This window comes from Manihot esculenta, chromosome 18 (assembly GCF_001659605.2).
Source record: "Manihot esculenta cultivar AM560-2 chromosome 18, M.esculenta_v8, whole genome shotgun sequence".
NCBI lineage: Eukaryota > Viridiplantae > Streptophyta > Magnoliopsida > Malpighiales > Euphorbiaceae > Manihot > Manihot esculenta.
The window spans coordinates 4,038,509-4,056,312 of record NC_035178.2 but is presented as its reverse complement, the minus strand read 5'-3'; the positions used below and the strand labels follow the sequence as shown (position 1 = coordinate 4,056,312).

At 31.0% G+C, this 17,804-nt stretch overlaps 1 protein-coding gene and 1 pseudogene across 1 annotated transcript; one reads left to right on the top strand and one right to left on the bottom strand.

Annotated features, from left to right (window-relative positions):
• Positions 1-685: 685 nt before the first annotated feature.
• LOC110605830 (probable strigolactone esterase DAD2) lies at positions 686-1,987 on the bottom strand. The gene is made up of 2 exons (XM_021744485.2): positions 1,490-1,987; positions 686-1,394 (listed from the first exon to the last, which is right to left on the bottom strand). The coding sequence occupies exons 1-2, from the start codon at positions 1,858-1,860 to the stop codon at positions 965-967; spliced, it is 801 nt and encodes a 266-aa protein (XP_021600177.1). The 5' UTR covers positions 1,861-1,987; the 3' UTR covers positions 686-964.
• An 8,223-nt stretch (positions 1,988-10,210) lies between these two features.
• LOC110606858 lies at positions 10,211-15,159 on the top strand (annotated as a pseudogene).
• Positions 15,160-17,804: the final 2,645 nt, after the last annotated feature.

Below are 17,804 nucleotides of genomic sequence, written 5' to 3'. Positions count from 1 at the left end.
TTTGAGAAGATCGACTCAGTGCACATGTGCATACAGCACAAAGACGTATGGTCCTGTGGAGTTGGCTCTGGTGGCCCCTGCGGGAAATAAAAGACTGCAGCAGCACGTGAAGTTATTACAAGAAAACATCGATGTTGGAAACTAAAAAAGACAGAATTGTCTGTCACTTCTCATTCACATATCAGAATCATTCATTTATGTCTTCACTGTGATTAGTACAAAGTTTTCTCCACTCTTCTGTTTCTGTAAAAGTAAAATGGATGCTTGTTGGACATCGACATCTCTCCTTCATCATCCAAAGGACGATTCTCGCAATCCATAATCCATATTCTTCTTAATGACAAAACATATAACATACATATCCCCATGTCCATGATTGACTGAATGGAAATGATTCAAAAGCTGTTCTGAACAAGGATAGAGCAGTTCTCAATCAAGAATATAAAGGTGATATGGATAACGGACGGACTGCAAAAGAGTGGTAACGAGGGAGAATCTGTGTGCCCCATAATCAGGTGGCGGGTCATTACTTAGCAAGTTTGGAGCTTTTCCAAGAGACTAAGAAAGATTCTTTCATCCATACGACGGCGTTTTTTTCTTCTGAAAATGGCCATTTAAATTTTTTGTAGAGTTCCCCCAAAGTACAAGCTAGCTTAGCTCGAAAACAAGGACAGAAGAAACAAGGAGGATAAAAACGACAGAGTACCATTCCGCATCACGTGATTATCACGTGGATATTTCTTTATCCTTTTCCAAAATATCATTTCATTTCATTACATAAGTACATATTTATCCCGAGTACAAAGGACTAATGTCCACAAATTATTCACCAGGTGTCAACATCTCCAATCTTATTACAAATTGTTTTTAGACCCCACTTAGTAGCTGTGCCTGTACTGTAGTAAATCGGACCTAACTTAGCTCAATTGACTTCTTCATTCATTATCACCAGCAACACACTCACTCACCGCGAAAGGGCTCGCCGAAGCACTTGAGCCAACAACGCTGGGGCACTCAAATGTGGCAAATGACCCTCTGTCCTTAATATCTCCACTGTGCTCCTCCCACCCAAATGGTTCTTCAAATACTCCGCCACCGACGCTGGAACTGACACGTCCTTGGCTGTCTGAATTATGCAACAGGGTACCTTCACTAGGCCTAGAATCCCTCTTAGATCGCTATTAAACACTGTTCTTGACACAAATAGCGTAATATCTGGCCTCATATTGAAAAGGGTCCGGCTGAATTCTCTAACTGCCGCTGGCACATCCGCCCCAACGGCAAGCGGTGCAAAACCATTGACCCAGGCCTCATAGTTTGCTTCCATTGCTGCGAAAACATTCTCAATGTCAGGTCGCTCGAATCCTCCATGGTAATCGTTGTCGTTCAAGAATCTGGGGTAAAACACAAATTTTAGGGCCAATCGAGAAAAAAAAAAAAATAAAACAAGAAAACAAACAGCTCTTGTAAGCTGGATATAAGATGTCACCTTGGGGAAGCGCCTACGAGGATGAGTTTGGAGAAGAGTTCAGGGCGCCTAATTGAAGCCAAAAGACCAATCATGGCGGAGACGGAGTGACCAACATAGGCGCAGCGATCGACACGAAGAGCATCAAGAATGTTAAGCAAGTCATCAACGTAAGCATCAAGAGTAGTATACCTTCTAAAATCGAAGTAGTCAGGATTGACACTGCCGGCGCAAACGAGGTCATATAGAATTACACTGTAGTTGTGAGTAAAAAAGGGAAGAATGCGCTGCCATGCGGATTGGTCAGTCCCAACTCCATGGGCAAGGACGAGAAATTTCTCGCCGGAGCCGAGTACGCGGACGTTGAGAGCTTCTAACAGGGTAGTACCCATGTACCGGAAGATGGAGAACAGGGGAAGGAAAATGAGGTCGGAGGAGGAAATTTTTGGACGGTTGAAAAGTTGCTTCTAGAGAGAGAGAGAGAGGTGGCACTATAAACAAAATTATGTGGGTAGGTCATAGCTGTGCAAGGGTGTTGGTTTATGCTATTTATATTTGTTTACAGGACCATATAATATAATTTCTTAGTATGAACGTATTTTATAAATTAATTATTAATATTATATATATATATATATAATTAAGGATGAAAATGGATAAAGTAAGTGCGAAAATTAAAATATTTATATTTAAATTTAATTTATATTAATAATATTTAAATTTATTTTAAATTTAATTAAAAATTAATTTAAATTATTTAAATTTATTTTAAATTTAATTATTATTATTCGAATAAAATTTAAATTTATTTAATTTTATATATTTTAATTAATAATTTATATTAAAAAAACTTTATCAATAATTTTCATTTAAAAAATTTAATATTTTTAAAGAATATTTAAATTTAAATTTTTAAATAAAAATATATAAAAAATATATAAATATTATTATAAAATATATTTTTTATATTAAATTAATTATTTATATAAATAGATTCGAGAAATATATATTCTATATAAAATTTAAAACCGATCCGAATCCACAATGACTATTATTTTTTAAATTTAAATTTATCTCAAATCTAATTATAATTATATAAATTCGTCGTATTAAAATTCACTCAAATTGAATACTAAAAATAACAAATTCGTTGCCATTAGTGTATCTAATATGATTTGACAATATTATCTCGATATATAGGATTGAATTTGGTGAAAAAACTTTTATAAACTGTAATTTTTAATTATTTAAATTTAATATTTTAAATAAAAGACTTAATTAATTTAATGAATAAAATGTCGATTAATAGGAGGTTTGCTTTATAAAATTATTTAAATCTTTATATTTTATTATCATTAAAAAATATTATACAATAAATTTTTATTATATTTAAAATTATGAAATTTTTTATTTATTAATAAATACTAATTAATTTTTTAAAATATCATCGATTAATTTTATATTATTACAATATATTTAAAAGTTAAAAGATAAAAAAAATTATATTTTTATTTATTATAATTACATCATCAATTAAAATTTAATATTTTAAAATGATTTCAATTACACTCTACTCGTAATTTTACCATTAAAAACTAATCAAATTTTCATATTACTTAGTTATGTTAATAAATTTTATGATAAAATTGATAATAATTTAAAATTTTAGAATAAAATTACAATAAAACTAAAAATATAGGTTTTTTGATAAATTATTTATTTTATTAATTTTTTTAAAATTCACTCTAAATATTAATATAATTTTTTAAAAAATTAATTACTATTGTACATTGAAGTTAAAAGAATAATTAAAAAAATATTTTAAAAAATATTTTATTATTTTAATATTTCATAATTAATATATTTAATAATATTATTTCCTTAACAATAGTTTTAAAAGTAACGTCAGTAAGTATATTAGACAGATTTAAAAAAAATCAATTGATAATAATTTTAATTAAAATAAAATTAAGATAAATTATTATTATTATAAAATTATTAATAAAAATTTAAAATATAAATAATAATAATAATTATTATTATTATTTTTAAATATATTTAATAGTAAAAAAGAGTAATTTTATAATTTTATAAGTTTTCGTATAAATAATAGTGACCAAATATTAAAAAATAGAGTTTAATTTATAAAAAATAAAAATATAATGTAAAATTATAATAAAAATAAAATATTAAAATTTTTTATCATTAGTTTTAAATTTTATTGATTTGATACGGTGACATAATTTTAATATGATAAGTGTTTCGTTAGTTTTGTTATAGTAATTTTATTGATTTGATATGGTGACATCATTTTAATATGATAATTGTTTTGTCAGTTTTTTAATTATAACAAAATATAATTAGAATAATTTTAAAAAATTAAATTTTAATTGATACAAAAATATAAGAATAATTATAATAAAATTAAAAATATATATTTTTTAGTTATTGATTCTATATTTAAAATATATATTTTAATATTTAAATTTAAACTCTTTATTTATATTAATTTTTTAAAAAAATTTATTGATTTAAATGTTACAGTGACAGACACTCGGTGACGGCAATAAATTTTCTAACTAATAAATTTTATTCTGAAATATATTAAATAATAATTTATTAAGTTTAATATTTAAAAGTATTAAATAAATTTAATTTCAAAAAGATGCATCACATAAATTGAGACAAATTAAACTTATTTTTAATGGAAGGAAATGAATTTATTTATATCATTTTAGTTTAAAAATTTACAATTATTTAAGCAATATTTTATAAAAATATAATATGAGTAGTTAATTTAAATACTATTGATTGAGAAAATAAAGTTGTTGGTATTTGTTTTATGAAAATAAATATTTTTATTTATTTGAATTCAATACCTTTCAAATCTAAAAATAATTACAATTTAAATGAGTTAAATAGGCAAGATAAATTATTTTCGTTAAATAATATATTTTTGACTAATTAAAAATTCAAAATATATTTAGTTTTTTAAGCATCCATTATTGACAATGTTCTTTTTGGGTCGTCATCGAGTTGATATACAACTCCTGTAACTCCAGCAATTCTCTTAATACTCATTTACTCGAATGCCCTTCAAACACTAAAATATAGAGCTATTTTATTTTTTATTTATCAATACGATATATTTTTTTAATGATAATTACGTTTAAAACACAAATATAGTAATTTAGTTTCAATTTTAACGGTAAATTTTTTTATAAAAATATTTAGAATAACTTTTACAAAATGTCTTTACAGCATCTAAATTTTGGTTGAGATACGACAAATATATAAATGTTAAATGACTTCATAATAATCTATAAGCAATATTAATAACATACTAAGAAAAACGTGAGCCATGTTTTTTATTTTTATTTTTATTTTCATTTTTATAAATTATTTTAAAAAGGATTTTTAAAAAATAAAATATTATCTTATATAAAAGATAATGAAAATAATTTTCTAAAATTACTTTTATTATTATAATATATATATACACATATATTAAATTACTATTTTTATATTGCTGTTTCAAAATTATTTATTAATTTTGAAATAAAATTATTATTTATTAGGTAACAAAATTTTATGATGTTTATAATATAAAAAAGAAAAGATTAATTTATATTATTAAAAAAATAATAAATCATTTACCCATCCATTTACCATTTAAAAGGTGTGAAAATTTATTTATTGTTAATGCTGGTTTAATAAAGTCTTTTAGAAATAAAATGAAAGTTTTGCGTTTAGTGAATGAAATCCTATTTTCTTTAAATTAAAGAGGTTCTAAAATAATAATCTATTGTTTCAAAATTCATTTTGTAGATTTTTTCTACAAATCTAAACCAATAATCTTATTAGATTTTCTCCTGCTGTTAAAATACTAATTTTATCTTTTTTAATAAGTTTATCTGATGTAAATCTGGTTTAATCCAACTTTTTGATATTGGATGGTTTAAAAAGAAAATCGAACCAAACAACCCACTAAACTGATCCACACTTACTGGCGGTCCAAAATCAACCGTCAAAGCCGACGCTGCCGCTACCTGAAGAACCAATTAATATTTGATATCTTTATAAATTAAAATTTTGGTCCCTTGTTTTTTTTTTTTTTCTTTTTTTTAAATAAGGGTTAGGGGAGTCGAACCTTAGAGCTTTCAAGGCTACAGAATACACTTCCCACCAGGCTACCAGGCTAAGTCTTAGAGTACAATTTGGTCGCGTCTCTTAAATTTACAGAAATAGAGACCATAACCTATTTTTATTCTCTTCTTTTAGCAACTTTATAATATCATGATTAAATATTGAGGCGGCTCAAAAATTTCAATTCTTTCATCTTTAAATTAAAGGTGGATTCTAGTTAGATGATGAGGTTGCTAATTAGGACAACGCAAACAAAAGGATTGCTGACGTTGATTATGATGACGGCTAAAGAAGGACAAGATCAATGAGTCGATGCATGCAAAATACTCCATAATTACACATCTAATATTTAAGGGTTAATTAATTTATTCATACATTCATGATTATGGGTTTTTCTTTTCTAGCATGTTCATGCTGTTGATGAGATCGTCTAGGCAGCATTATATGAACTTTGCCTGGAGCTGATTGTGAATGTTCTATGTATACAGAGAGAGAATCTCTATCTGGTATTGAATTTTGAGAGACAGTAGGGTCACATACAGGAATCTGATTCAATTGGGTGTGGTCTTTCATGCGTCCGCAATTTTTCTTTTCTTTTTTAAAAAAAAAAAAAAAAGTGAAGAAAAACTGAATATTTATATATATAGGGTCCATCTTTTTCTTGTTGCCGCATCCAGCTATTCCATTGGTCGCTGAATTGACTTCTCCATTTCAAGTTTTGTAATTTTCCTCTTGTTTGACAGGCAATAAGCATACTTTCTTCCCTTTCTACCTCTCCCCCATCACTAACTTCTACCTCATACTTCAATTTTCCTAACTTCTATCTCTCCAGCTTTTCCTTTGCCTGCCTTTTTTCATGAGCAGATCACTCACATTAAAAACTTGAATGATTCTCATTGTTTAATTAGTTAACATTAATTGTACACGCTTTGTATAATCTCTTCAGTTCAATCTAATCGGCAAAACCCACAAGTTGAAGAGATTCATTAGGAAAATACAAGAAGAGCAAATGCACATTGGCTTGCTAGCTGGCTGGCTGGGTAAGCCAATCTTGAAGATTTTGCTTTTAGCATTGACCACTTGGATTTGGATGAAAACTTTACATGTATATATACATATGGACATGCATGCTTTAGTCTCCAAGACATTTGTTGAATCCTTGGTTTCTACTATTAATGATAACAACTTAGCATGGAAAAAGAGATGTAGAGAGAGAGAGAGAGAATCATTACAAGTGATGAAAAACAAAGATAGATTCATTGGTAGAGTAGAGTAATTCGTGGCAAATGAAACACCAATCCATGTGAAAGTCCTATAGGATAATCCACTAAAATGCTTTCCACACGATCATATCATATCATCAAACCCTTTAATTTTTCTTTCTTTTTTTGCTTTAAAATCTTATCTATCCATATTAAGTCAAACCAAATATGAGTGATACGGATGCTTGCTTGACAATTAATCGTACAAATTATATCAATGAAACCCTATGCATGCATGGTCTTTGTATGTCTCTCATGTATATGAATGCAACCATGGAAGCGACCCAACCCAGCAGACAAAAGTAACCATCAAAGCTGAACCCGACCCTTCTTGGTTTTGTGATGTAGGTATTGATGGAATGAGATAAAGCATGTGAGGACACAAAGTTGGAAAGATGGAGATAAGTTAACAGGGTTTCTAGGTCCCCATGCATGTCCAATTTATGTAAGAATATTGTTTAACAATGACATGGGAGAGAGATGTGATGATGGGTTATATTTATGGTTGGTACAATTAAAGGTTGTGGAGGCCAGTTTCTCTTAGCTATATGTTGTAGTCCTATTGGTTTGATGAGTCATTGGGCTTATCTTATCTATATAGCTTTTTCATTGTTTCTTTGTATTTTAGCATCTACTCGTGTTCTTGACCTTTTCTACGTTAGAAATGGGATGCTGCTGAGCACGAAAGGACGGACAGAAAGTGATGTTTAACTAATCATTTTCATTATTCAATCCAAATATTAATTACCTATCTACCTTTCATTATGAGAATGAATAGCTTCTCCTTGGATTTTGGGACTAATCTCCTTTAATTACCCATCATTTTTACGCTAATCTTTACTGTTAATTTTCAATTATTTAGTTTGATATATTCAATATAACTATTCTAACTGATATTAGTCTTAAAATTTCATTTAAAATTTTAGAGAAAAATTTAAATTAAATTTGATTTATATTAATCTAAAAATTAATTAAATAAGATCCACGTTCATATGTGTATTGAATTCTTGGAGAAAATTTTAATAATTTTTTTTGAAAAACCAGGTGTTTATATTGGATTCCAAGTCAGGGAAAAAGGGGCACAGTTAGAGTAAGTCTCTGGAATGATTACCAACTAGATTATTACAGGTAAATTAGTTTGGACACAATCATTTCATTTCTATCCTTCTTCCTCTTCTCTTTTTTCTACAATCAATATCTGTCTCCTCTTCCTTTGCTCAAAGATATTATATTAAAATAAAAGGAAAAGTCTAAATTTACCCTTTCCTGTCACGCGTGGCGTGGTTGATGCCATTCTGGATCCAATGTGTTTAGTGCCTTGCTTTATTTGTATCTTTTCAGTGCTTTGATGTCTCAATACCATAATTTTGAATTTTACAGCTATATTCATTCATTCAATAATATTTTGAAAAATTGTTTATTTTGACTTTCTTTAACTGAAGGTTTTTTATCCAATTTTTCATTAACTGTATAAGAAATAACCAAAATATTATTAAAGATATATCACTTTTCATTTTTAAATTGTATTAGAAGCATCTCTTAATTTTTTAAATATAAATATTTTAATTCCAATGTTTAAAAATATACATTATTTTTTTAATATGAATAAAATGACCTCTTTAATTTAATAAAATTAAAATATAAAAAAAACTAAGTTATATAGTTTTAAAAATAAAATAATATATATGTTAATTTTAATATAATTTAAAAGATTTTTTTTAATAAAGGATCGAGAGAGAGAGGGTGAAAACTCGAATCAGGTGAATTATATATGTTTTTAATTATTGAATCAATTCAAATTAGGCTTGATATAATTCAAAGTTAAATCCTTAATTTTATAGTAAATTACATAATTACCCTTATACAATTAAACTTGAAGGTATTATATATTCATTGATGTGGATTAATTTGTCTTGAGGCCAATACGAACAATATAGGTGCCGTTTTGTAATTGTACGTTAGGCGTTCTACGGAAGTCCAGAAAGAGAAATTAAAATTTATGTGTAGTTTGTTTTGATATGGAAGTCAATGGCTCCAAAACCACAAGATGGATAAGAAACACAAAGTGCGTCTATTTCATTGGTGTGATAAGATTGCTATTGCACGCGTGCATTACCTGATGTTTGCATGCCTCCTGTTCTATCTCCGATGTTACGTTATCTATTTTTCTTTCCGTGTTACAGTGGAAAAATTACACCATGTAACGGTAATATCGTGTTATCAAAATGCCATCTATTAATAATTTTATATATAAATAAAAATGATTATTTATAAAAAAAATTGTTTGTCGGTTTATTTTATTATTTATAAGATATTTTTATACATATTCATTTAAATTTTATTGGGTCGTCATTTTATATAAATTGTCTACTTAGAATAACAGTTACAATCTTAAACTTCATATGCGCCTAACCTTGGGGAAAATTATACAATATATCAATGTTTCATAAAATAATTTTACATGAAATGGCAAATGAATAAACGAATATGGAAATGGAACCAGTAAAAATATCAGCCCAACACAATCCACAAACTTCATATGCGCCTGACCTTAGACGAAACAGTTTTCGTTCCTTTCAGCCCAATCCAAATAGCTTCCCATGTGTAGTTAATCTTGAGTTAAGGAATGGATCACTGGTGCAATTCTATGCAGATGCCAGATAGCATGTGGGAGTGTGATAATGGGGCATGGATGGAGCAGAGATGGGCTTTAGATTGATGGAAGGCCAGCAAAGCCATGAGTGACGGGAGTTGTTGGTTTGCGAGGGAGAGGCGTGAGTGGGTTCAACATTTTAGAGGAACAAACTTCAGAGAAATTCTCTTCCTCTCTAAATCTTAGAGAGAGAGAAATCATGAAAGGAACGAAAAAGATCCCAAAATATGAAGTCCAAAACGAACGGCCCGTCCGCTAAGAGGAGAAATTTTACGGTAAATTCATAGTATCTTTATTCTTTACAACATTGATTATGTTTAATGTAAATCGATACATAAATTAATAATTAATATCTAATCAGACAACAGATACCAAAAACCTTTTTCATTTTGATCTGTAAAGTGAGATCCATATCTGCTAACAAGGTCAAGTTTAGTATTCACTTTTCTTTCTTTTCAAAAGGGAAGGTTGGGTGCCAACGGACCGAAGCATTTGCATGAGAATTTTACCTTCGGTTCTTTCTTGCTTCGCAGCTTCTCTTCAGTGTTTGGAACTATTTTTGGTGCTTTGGAGGATGTGAAAGGTTAATTTTTTTGTTTTCATAGTAGAAGCAGCCAGAATCAGTTGTTATTTAGTACACGGAATCCTATGTGATGAGCATTTTGGGGACGTTAAGCCTAAGAACAAATCGGAGAAGCCTTGCTGTTATGCAGGAAGCTTTCTTGGTTGGTGAAGAATCGGAAGCGCCGGTTTCGTTTCACTGCTAATCTCTCCAAACGCTTTGAATCCGAGGCTATTCGTCGTTCCAATCAGGTCCTCCTCTCCTTTCTTTCTCTGTTATTCCGTTCTTTAGAACTGTACAAAATATCTTGTTTAGGACTTCGCTCCAGATAGAGACAAGTCCTAAATTTTATTTTCCACGTTGACTATTTCAGATAGCTTCTTTTCCACTTTACCTAATTTTTTATGATTTTTTTTTTCTGAAAATTAATTGCTGCTGCTTAGATTTTCTTGCAATAACAAAAAACAAGTTGATTTGTCCTTTTTCTGTGTATACATTCCTTCCCATTCACCATAAATAAGTCGTTAAAACAGTTATTTTCAAATGCAATGAGGTGGATGCTTCTATAAGGGAAACTGAATCTGAGGCTTCAAAGATAGTCCAGCGAAACTATTTTCTACTATATTCACAACGTCCTGCTTTGCTTAATCGCCAGTTCTTATGATGTTTAAAAACCAGAATGCTGGCAACCCAAAATCATATATATAGATATCCAACTAATGTGGGATGTAAAAAGACCCGTAGAACGTAGCTAGTAATTCTTGTTCTGCAATTGTTTCAAGAGGCTTGAGCAGAAAGGATCGGCAGAGAAATCTTGTGTGCATGTGGTAATTGTTTCTTGAGCGAGAAAGAACTGGTTTCTAATGACTTACATTACATTAGTTCTTCTTGGAACTGGCTAGCCATTTGGAACTCTGTGCAGTAATACTTAGACAGGTTGTTCTCCCAGGAATATTGCTTTAGTGACGTATTTGTAATCTAAACTTGCTATCTCCAATAAAACTTCGGTTCATGAATGAACTTTGTTAGCCTATCTATGGCTTCAGTAATGAAAGGCCTTGAAAATATTCTTGCCTTGATAAAAATCTTAGGTAAAAGCTACATTTTTCATGTATTTTTTTTTCCATCTTTATATTTCAGGAGAAGCTTCGTGTTGCAGTTTTGGTCGCAAAAGCTGCTCTTCAGTTTATCCATTGTGAGAATCTCTTGCTTTGTTCAAAAGTTTTGATGTAATTGGGGGTTTCTCATTCCATATTGATTTTTCCTTGAACACTTACAGGTCTTAATTTGTCCAATGACTGCACTGTACCTGAGGAGGTTGAGTCTGCTGGTTTTCAAATTTGTGCCGAAGAGTTGGCAGCCATTGTTGAAGGCCATGGCTTGAAGAAACTGGCTATTCATGATTCGGTGGAGGGTATATCTGGCAAGCTCTCCACATCAATTGCTGATGATATTTCTTCTTCCGAGGATTTACTAAGTAGAAGGAAAGAAATTTATGGGATAAATAAATTCACCGTGAGCCCACCAAGAGGTTTCTGGGTTTTTGTTTGGGAAGCCCTTCAAGATATGACTATTATGATACTCGGTGTTTGTGCTGTTGTGTATCTTATTGTTGGCATAATAAAGGAAGGATGGCCAAAAGATGCTCAGCATGGGCTTGGAATCATTGCTAGTATTCTGCTTGTTGTGTTTGTCACTGCCACTAGTGATTATAAGCAATCTCTGCAGTTACAAAGATTTGGACAAGGAGAAGAAAAAGATATCAGCTCAGGTCACCAGAAATGGCTTGAGGCAGAAGGTATCCATGTATGATATACTTCCTGGTGACGTTTTTCATCTTTCCATTGGAGACCAAGTTCCAGCTGATGGACTTTTTATCTCAGGGTTTTCTTTATTAATTAATGAATCCAGTTTAACAGGATAGAGTGAACCAGTGCAAGTGGATGCTACAAATCCATTTCTTCCTTCAGGGACCAAAGTGCGGGACGGATCTTGCAAAATGCTTGTGATTGCTGTTGGCATGAGAACACAGTGGGGTAAACTAATGGCTACGCGCATTGAAGGAGGAGATGATGAGACCCCATTGCAGGTCAAACTGAATGGAGTAGCAACTGTAAATGGGAAAATAGGCCTATTTTTTGCTGTGTGACTTTTGCTGTACTGGTGGAAGGATTATTTAGACGTAAGCTTGCTGAAGGAAGTCACTGGAAACTGGTCTGGTGATGATGCAATGGAACTGTTGGAATATTTTGCTGTTGCTGTTACAAATGTTCTTGTTGCAGTTACCGAGATCCTTCCTTTGGCCGTCACATTAGTCTTGCTTTTGCCATGAAGAAGATGATGAATGATAAGGCACTTGTTCGTTATCTGGCTGATTGCGAGTCAATGGGGTCTGCCACAACTATCTGTAGTGACAAAATTGGGACACTAACAACGAACCACATGACTGTTGTAAAAGCATACATCTGTGGGGAAATCATGGAAGTGAGCAGCTCCAAGAGTACACTTAATTTTGGGCCTGCAGTTCCTGATTCTGCTATGAGCATTCTATTGAATCAATATTTAATAACACTGGAGGAGAAGTTGTTAGTAAAAGAGATAGCAAAGTTGAGATACTGTGATCACCCACAGAAACTGCTCTTTTAGAGTTGGGGCTGTTGATTGGAGGTAATTTCCAAGTAGAAAGGGAAAAATAAAAAATTGTGTAAGTTGAACCATTCAACTCCACAAAGAAGAGAATGGATGTAGTTTTAGAGCTTCCTAATGGAGGTTTTCGGGCACACTGCAAGGGTGCCTCTGAAATAATTTTAGCTGCATGTGACAAATTTATAGCAACTGGTGAGGTTGTTCCCCTTGATGATGCAACCATCAATTATTTAAGGAATGCAGTTGAAAAATTTGCTAGTGAAGCTCTTCGAACTCTTTGCCTTGCTTATAAAGAAACTGGAAGTGAATTCTCTGCTGAAAGCTCTGATCCCTTCGAAGGGTATACTCGCATAGGTATTGTGGGTATCAAAGATCCGGAGAGATTAGTCTTGGATTTCAAAGTAGATTTAGACTAATCCTAATTTTTATTGTCGACGTCCAATGGAGATCCATATTTCTCAGAAAATGAATTTCGAGACGCACGACTTTTAAAAGTGTGACGAGTACCTAAGGCCTATCATAAAGTTCGAAGTCAAAATTTTATTTAAGAGGTAAATTTTACATTTTATTTTATTTTTTTAAATATTTTTATAATTTTTCATATTAAAATTTTTTTTATTATAAATAATTTTTTCTTAATTATTTAATATTTACTTTTTAATTTTTCAAGAATTTTAATAAGATTTTTCGATTTTTAATATTTCGGTTAAAATTTCTGACGGCCCGCTCTGGTGTCAAGGAGTCTGTTGCAATTTGCAGATCAGCTGGAATTGTTGTTCGAATGGTCACTAGAGACAGCATCACCACTGCAATTGAGGGGCCAGAATTTCGGGAGAAGAGTGAGGAGTTGCATGAACTGATTCCAAGAATTCAGGTATATCTATTGTTTTTATTTGCAGTATTTTGGAATTCCTCAAGGTGTACTTCGTGGATGAACTCTTTTTTCATCTTCATGACTTCTTGACAACTTCTCCACAATTGTGACGGTGCCAAATGGGGACGTTCAGTTTATGTAAACATTCAAAAATCTGTTCAGTTTCAACTGACAGTCAATGTGGTTGCCCTGATTGTCAGTTTTTCTTCTGCCTGTTTGACAGATAACCTAGCCTATTATTACATATTTCCCTTAAGATTTTCCACTCCTGATATTGTCCGGGAATGACATTAACATTAATCTTAGGCAATGCTCCCCTAACTGCTGTTCAACTTCTCTAGGTCAACATGATCATGGACACTCTAGGATCACTAGCACTAGCCACAGAGCCTCCAAATGACGACCTGATGAAGAGATCACCAGTGGGTAGGAAAGGAAACTTCATCAGCAATTAAATGTGGAGGAATATTTTGGGGCAGTCTGTGTATCAGTTTGTGATGACATGGTACCTTCAGACTAGAGGAAAAGGATTTCGACTTAAAATTTCAGGGAGCCCATGGCCTCCTTAGTCCCACGTTGGTCCCGTCGTTGTTCGCCACCAGAATCGCCTCCTCCTCTATCTCCCACGTTACTGCCGATGATTGGGAGTTTCTTCTCCACCTCTCTTGCTACGGTCATGGTACGATTCCTCAAATTCAGACCTCATCGACAGTCCTCGCTTACTGCTCGCGCTCATCCTAAATTGGCAGCAAGGTTCCATGGTCCCTTTCGTATCATTGGTCGAATTGGTTCAGTGACCTCATCGACAGTCCTGCTTACTGCTTGCGCTCATCCTAAATTGGCAGCAAGGTTCCATGGTCCCTTTCATATCATTGGTCGAATTGGTTCAGTGGCATATAAGCTCCAATTACCGCTGGAAGTAAGGATTTACCCGATTTTTCATGTCTCCCAACTAAAGAAAGTAACTGGTCAACACCAAGCTCTCACAGACCTGCCTTCTGAAATGGCCATTGATGAACCTTTAATTGAACCTGCCGCTATTTTGCAAAGACGAGCTGTTAGAAAGAGTACAACACAAGTTTTAGTCCATTGGCAGGGACATTCTCACGATGAGGCTACTTGGGTTGATTTTTCAAATTTTTGTCAACAATTTTCTAACTGCAGCCTTGAGAACAAGGCTGAAGCTCTTTCGGGTGGCATTTATACGGGCCCAAAGATGAATCAATTAGGCCAAGATTCAATTGGGCCTAAGAAGCTAAGAGTTTATACAAGGAGGAAGCATGTGGGGGAAGCAGAGCATCATGCATGAGGAGAAAGAGATTCTGTGTCAGAAATTGCAGCAGAATATTGGGACAACTGGCACGAATTAGTTATGTAATGATTAATGATGGAATATTTAAAGAATCATGGAAAGGGAGGAGGGTATCTTCTACGTTTATTTTCCTGTTTTGTGCAGCCTTGTGGCTTGGAATTTAAAACTCATTCTCTGGGTTGTATTGTTGTTTGCTTCCTATTTTCAGTAATACATCCAGCAGCCTTCCAAATTGCTATTGCGTTTTGTGTCTAATTACTTGTTATCTTGATTCTCAATATTAAGTTCTTAATTATGTAACAGTACTAAACACGCTTATATTTAACACATTTGTCTTTTGTCAGGTAATGCCATCGTTACATTTGAATCTAAGTAGAATTTGTATTTCAACCAAAAGGCCAAACTCTAGATGTTATTTAGAGAACAATGCATTCAGACACAAGACAATTGTTATTCATGTGCATAGTTCTTTGCTTTATGTTAGGGCTGTCGGACTTTGCTTCATTGCTGTGCCATACTTAGGGCAGTAAATGGCAGAATTTTTTCCAGATTCACACATCACCAAATGGCAGTAAATGGCAAATTTATGTTAGGGCTGTTGGATCACTCGAATTAGTTTCTGTAAAATTTATTAAGGCTAGTGGAGAAATAATTTGCTGTTTCTACTGGTTGGTTCTAACTGGCTTATACAATGATAACATGCAACTACTAATGCTCACTCATGAATCATCATTCTTTTTTTCACCCCTGAAGAATAAGCCTGCCAAGTTTCAGTGACTGATGCTCAAGCATTGCGTTGCTTCTCCAGGTTTTCAATGAGATCAGCTGCAGCATCTATGGGGCTGTAGAATACTTTCACACTGTAAAAGTTTGAAAGGCTAGCAAAATTTTGAGGCCAAAGATGATTTTGGCTGCTCAGATGATCAGCATGGAAAACTTGGTCTAGAACTTGCTACTGACATGTAAAGCTGTAATATGGATTTATAAACTAATCCTTTTGTTGATCTGAGAGTTCCATTCTTATTTGCTCCATCCTGTTCTACTAACATTCTAAACCCTTATCACCACCTCCTTCCCTGAACATCCAGCATCAGTTTGGCCAAAATTAATACAACCAATTTGTTTCCTTTTCTAATTTTATCTAATCAATTTAAGAATATAATTTGATTTCAACTAAAAATGATCTACTTTGATTTTATATATCCTAATATTTTTGGATAATACTTCCATAATTATATTTAATTTTATTATAACAAATATATATTATAATTTTATTTTCTTAATATTAAGGTAATGATAAAGAATGAATATATTTAATTGGCTATTAAAATTAATTTATTAGGAAAGATTATATCATAAACAAAAAATATTAATTAAAAATTGAATTGTAAATATATATAGAGAATTAAAGATACTAGTATTTCCACATTGTCATCAGTCATCCCTGCTTGATTAATTTACTTATTAATTTGAGATATTAGATTGGATAATTAGCCATTAGTGCTCAAATAACACCTTAAATGCAAATACTAACTCTACGTTTCAAATAAAAAAAATTTTAATTTAATTCAATTAATTTTTTTAATAATTATTTTATTCTAAATGGAAGAATTAAATTCATTTTAATTTGATTTTTTTTAAAAGACATTGAAATTTTTCATATTTTACAAATTTTTTTTTCAAAATTAATTATATTAAAGGAAGGGTAAAAGATGATTAACTTTGGTATGGATGAATGAAATACAAACTTGAATTATGGGATCACTATCATCTCTTATCTCACCCCTTCATCTCTAGCCTAATAAGATCTATTTGATAATACAGTAGGGATGGGAAGGAGTTGGTTGTTTTTGGTATCGTTCTTATCAAATCATATTATAAAGAGTTATAATATTTATAATTGGGTCTGGAATGAGTTTATAATTGAAAAATTAACTGGAATGATTAATTAATAAGATATAATTTATTTATACTGTTGGTCTTAAAAATATAATTTTTTATATAAAATGAAAAATATAGTTAACATATTTCATAACAGTAAATTTTATATTATCATTTTTAATATACTCTATTCATATAGTTGCATTATTAATTTATTCTTAAAATTAATAAATTTTATTTTTTCAATACATATTAAATAAAAATAATCACAAATTTAATTAATAAATTACTATTTAAAAAAAGTAATTTATAATTTAAGACAGATAAAAAAAAAACTATTTTTATAGAACAAAATTTATCTATACCCGTGAAATAATGATTGTAATGATTACTATTTTATCTCCTGGAGTGCATGAGTTATCTCTATTTCTAAGCCCATGAAGCCTCTAATTCCAGCAGCTACAGCTTCTTCTTCTTCTGTTTCTTCGAAGGAGCACCTGTAGCTAAATCCACTATAAATTATTAAAAATAAATATATTAATATAAAAAGTAACTATTAATAAATAGATTAATTATTTAAAATTTATATAATTATAAATTTAATTTTCTTTTGTGTTTACATATTATGTCTTATATATAAATAAGTTATAATTTTTATTATAAAATATAATAAATATTATCATTTTATATAATATCAGAACCTCTTATCTAAAAAAATTTAAATTTAAAGTAACGTTTAGAGATTTAGAATTCTATTTATCGAGCACTGTTCACCGAATATTATTTACGAGAATTGTTTATCAGTACTGTTAACGAGTATTGTTCATCTGATCCCTTATTTATTTTAATTATTTTGAGTTGGTTATTTTTATTGCTGAAATTAAAACTACCGTAACTTAACTGATGTGATTCTTGTAATAATTAAAATTACGGAACACAAATTAAATAGATATAATTTTTTAAATTGGAGTGAGACTATCCGCATTTATTTACGAAATAT

Bases quoted from the DNA above. Each gene is read 5' to 3' on its own strand.
- LOC110605830 (XM_021744485.2), bottom strand. From the start codon at position 1,860: ATGGGTACTACCCTGTTAGAAGCTCTCAACGTCCGCGTACTCGGCTCC. The intron at 1,395-1,489 runs GTGACATCTTAT...GTTTTACCCCAG, and splicing joins CTCGTAGGCGCTTCCCCAAG to ATTCTTGAACGACAACGATT.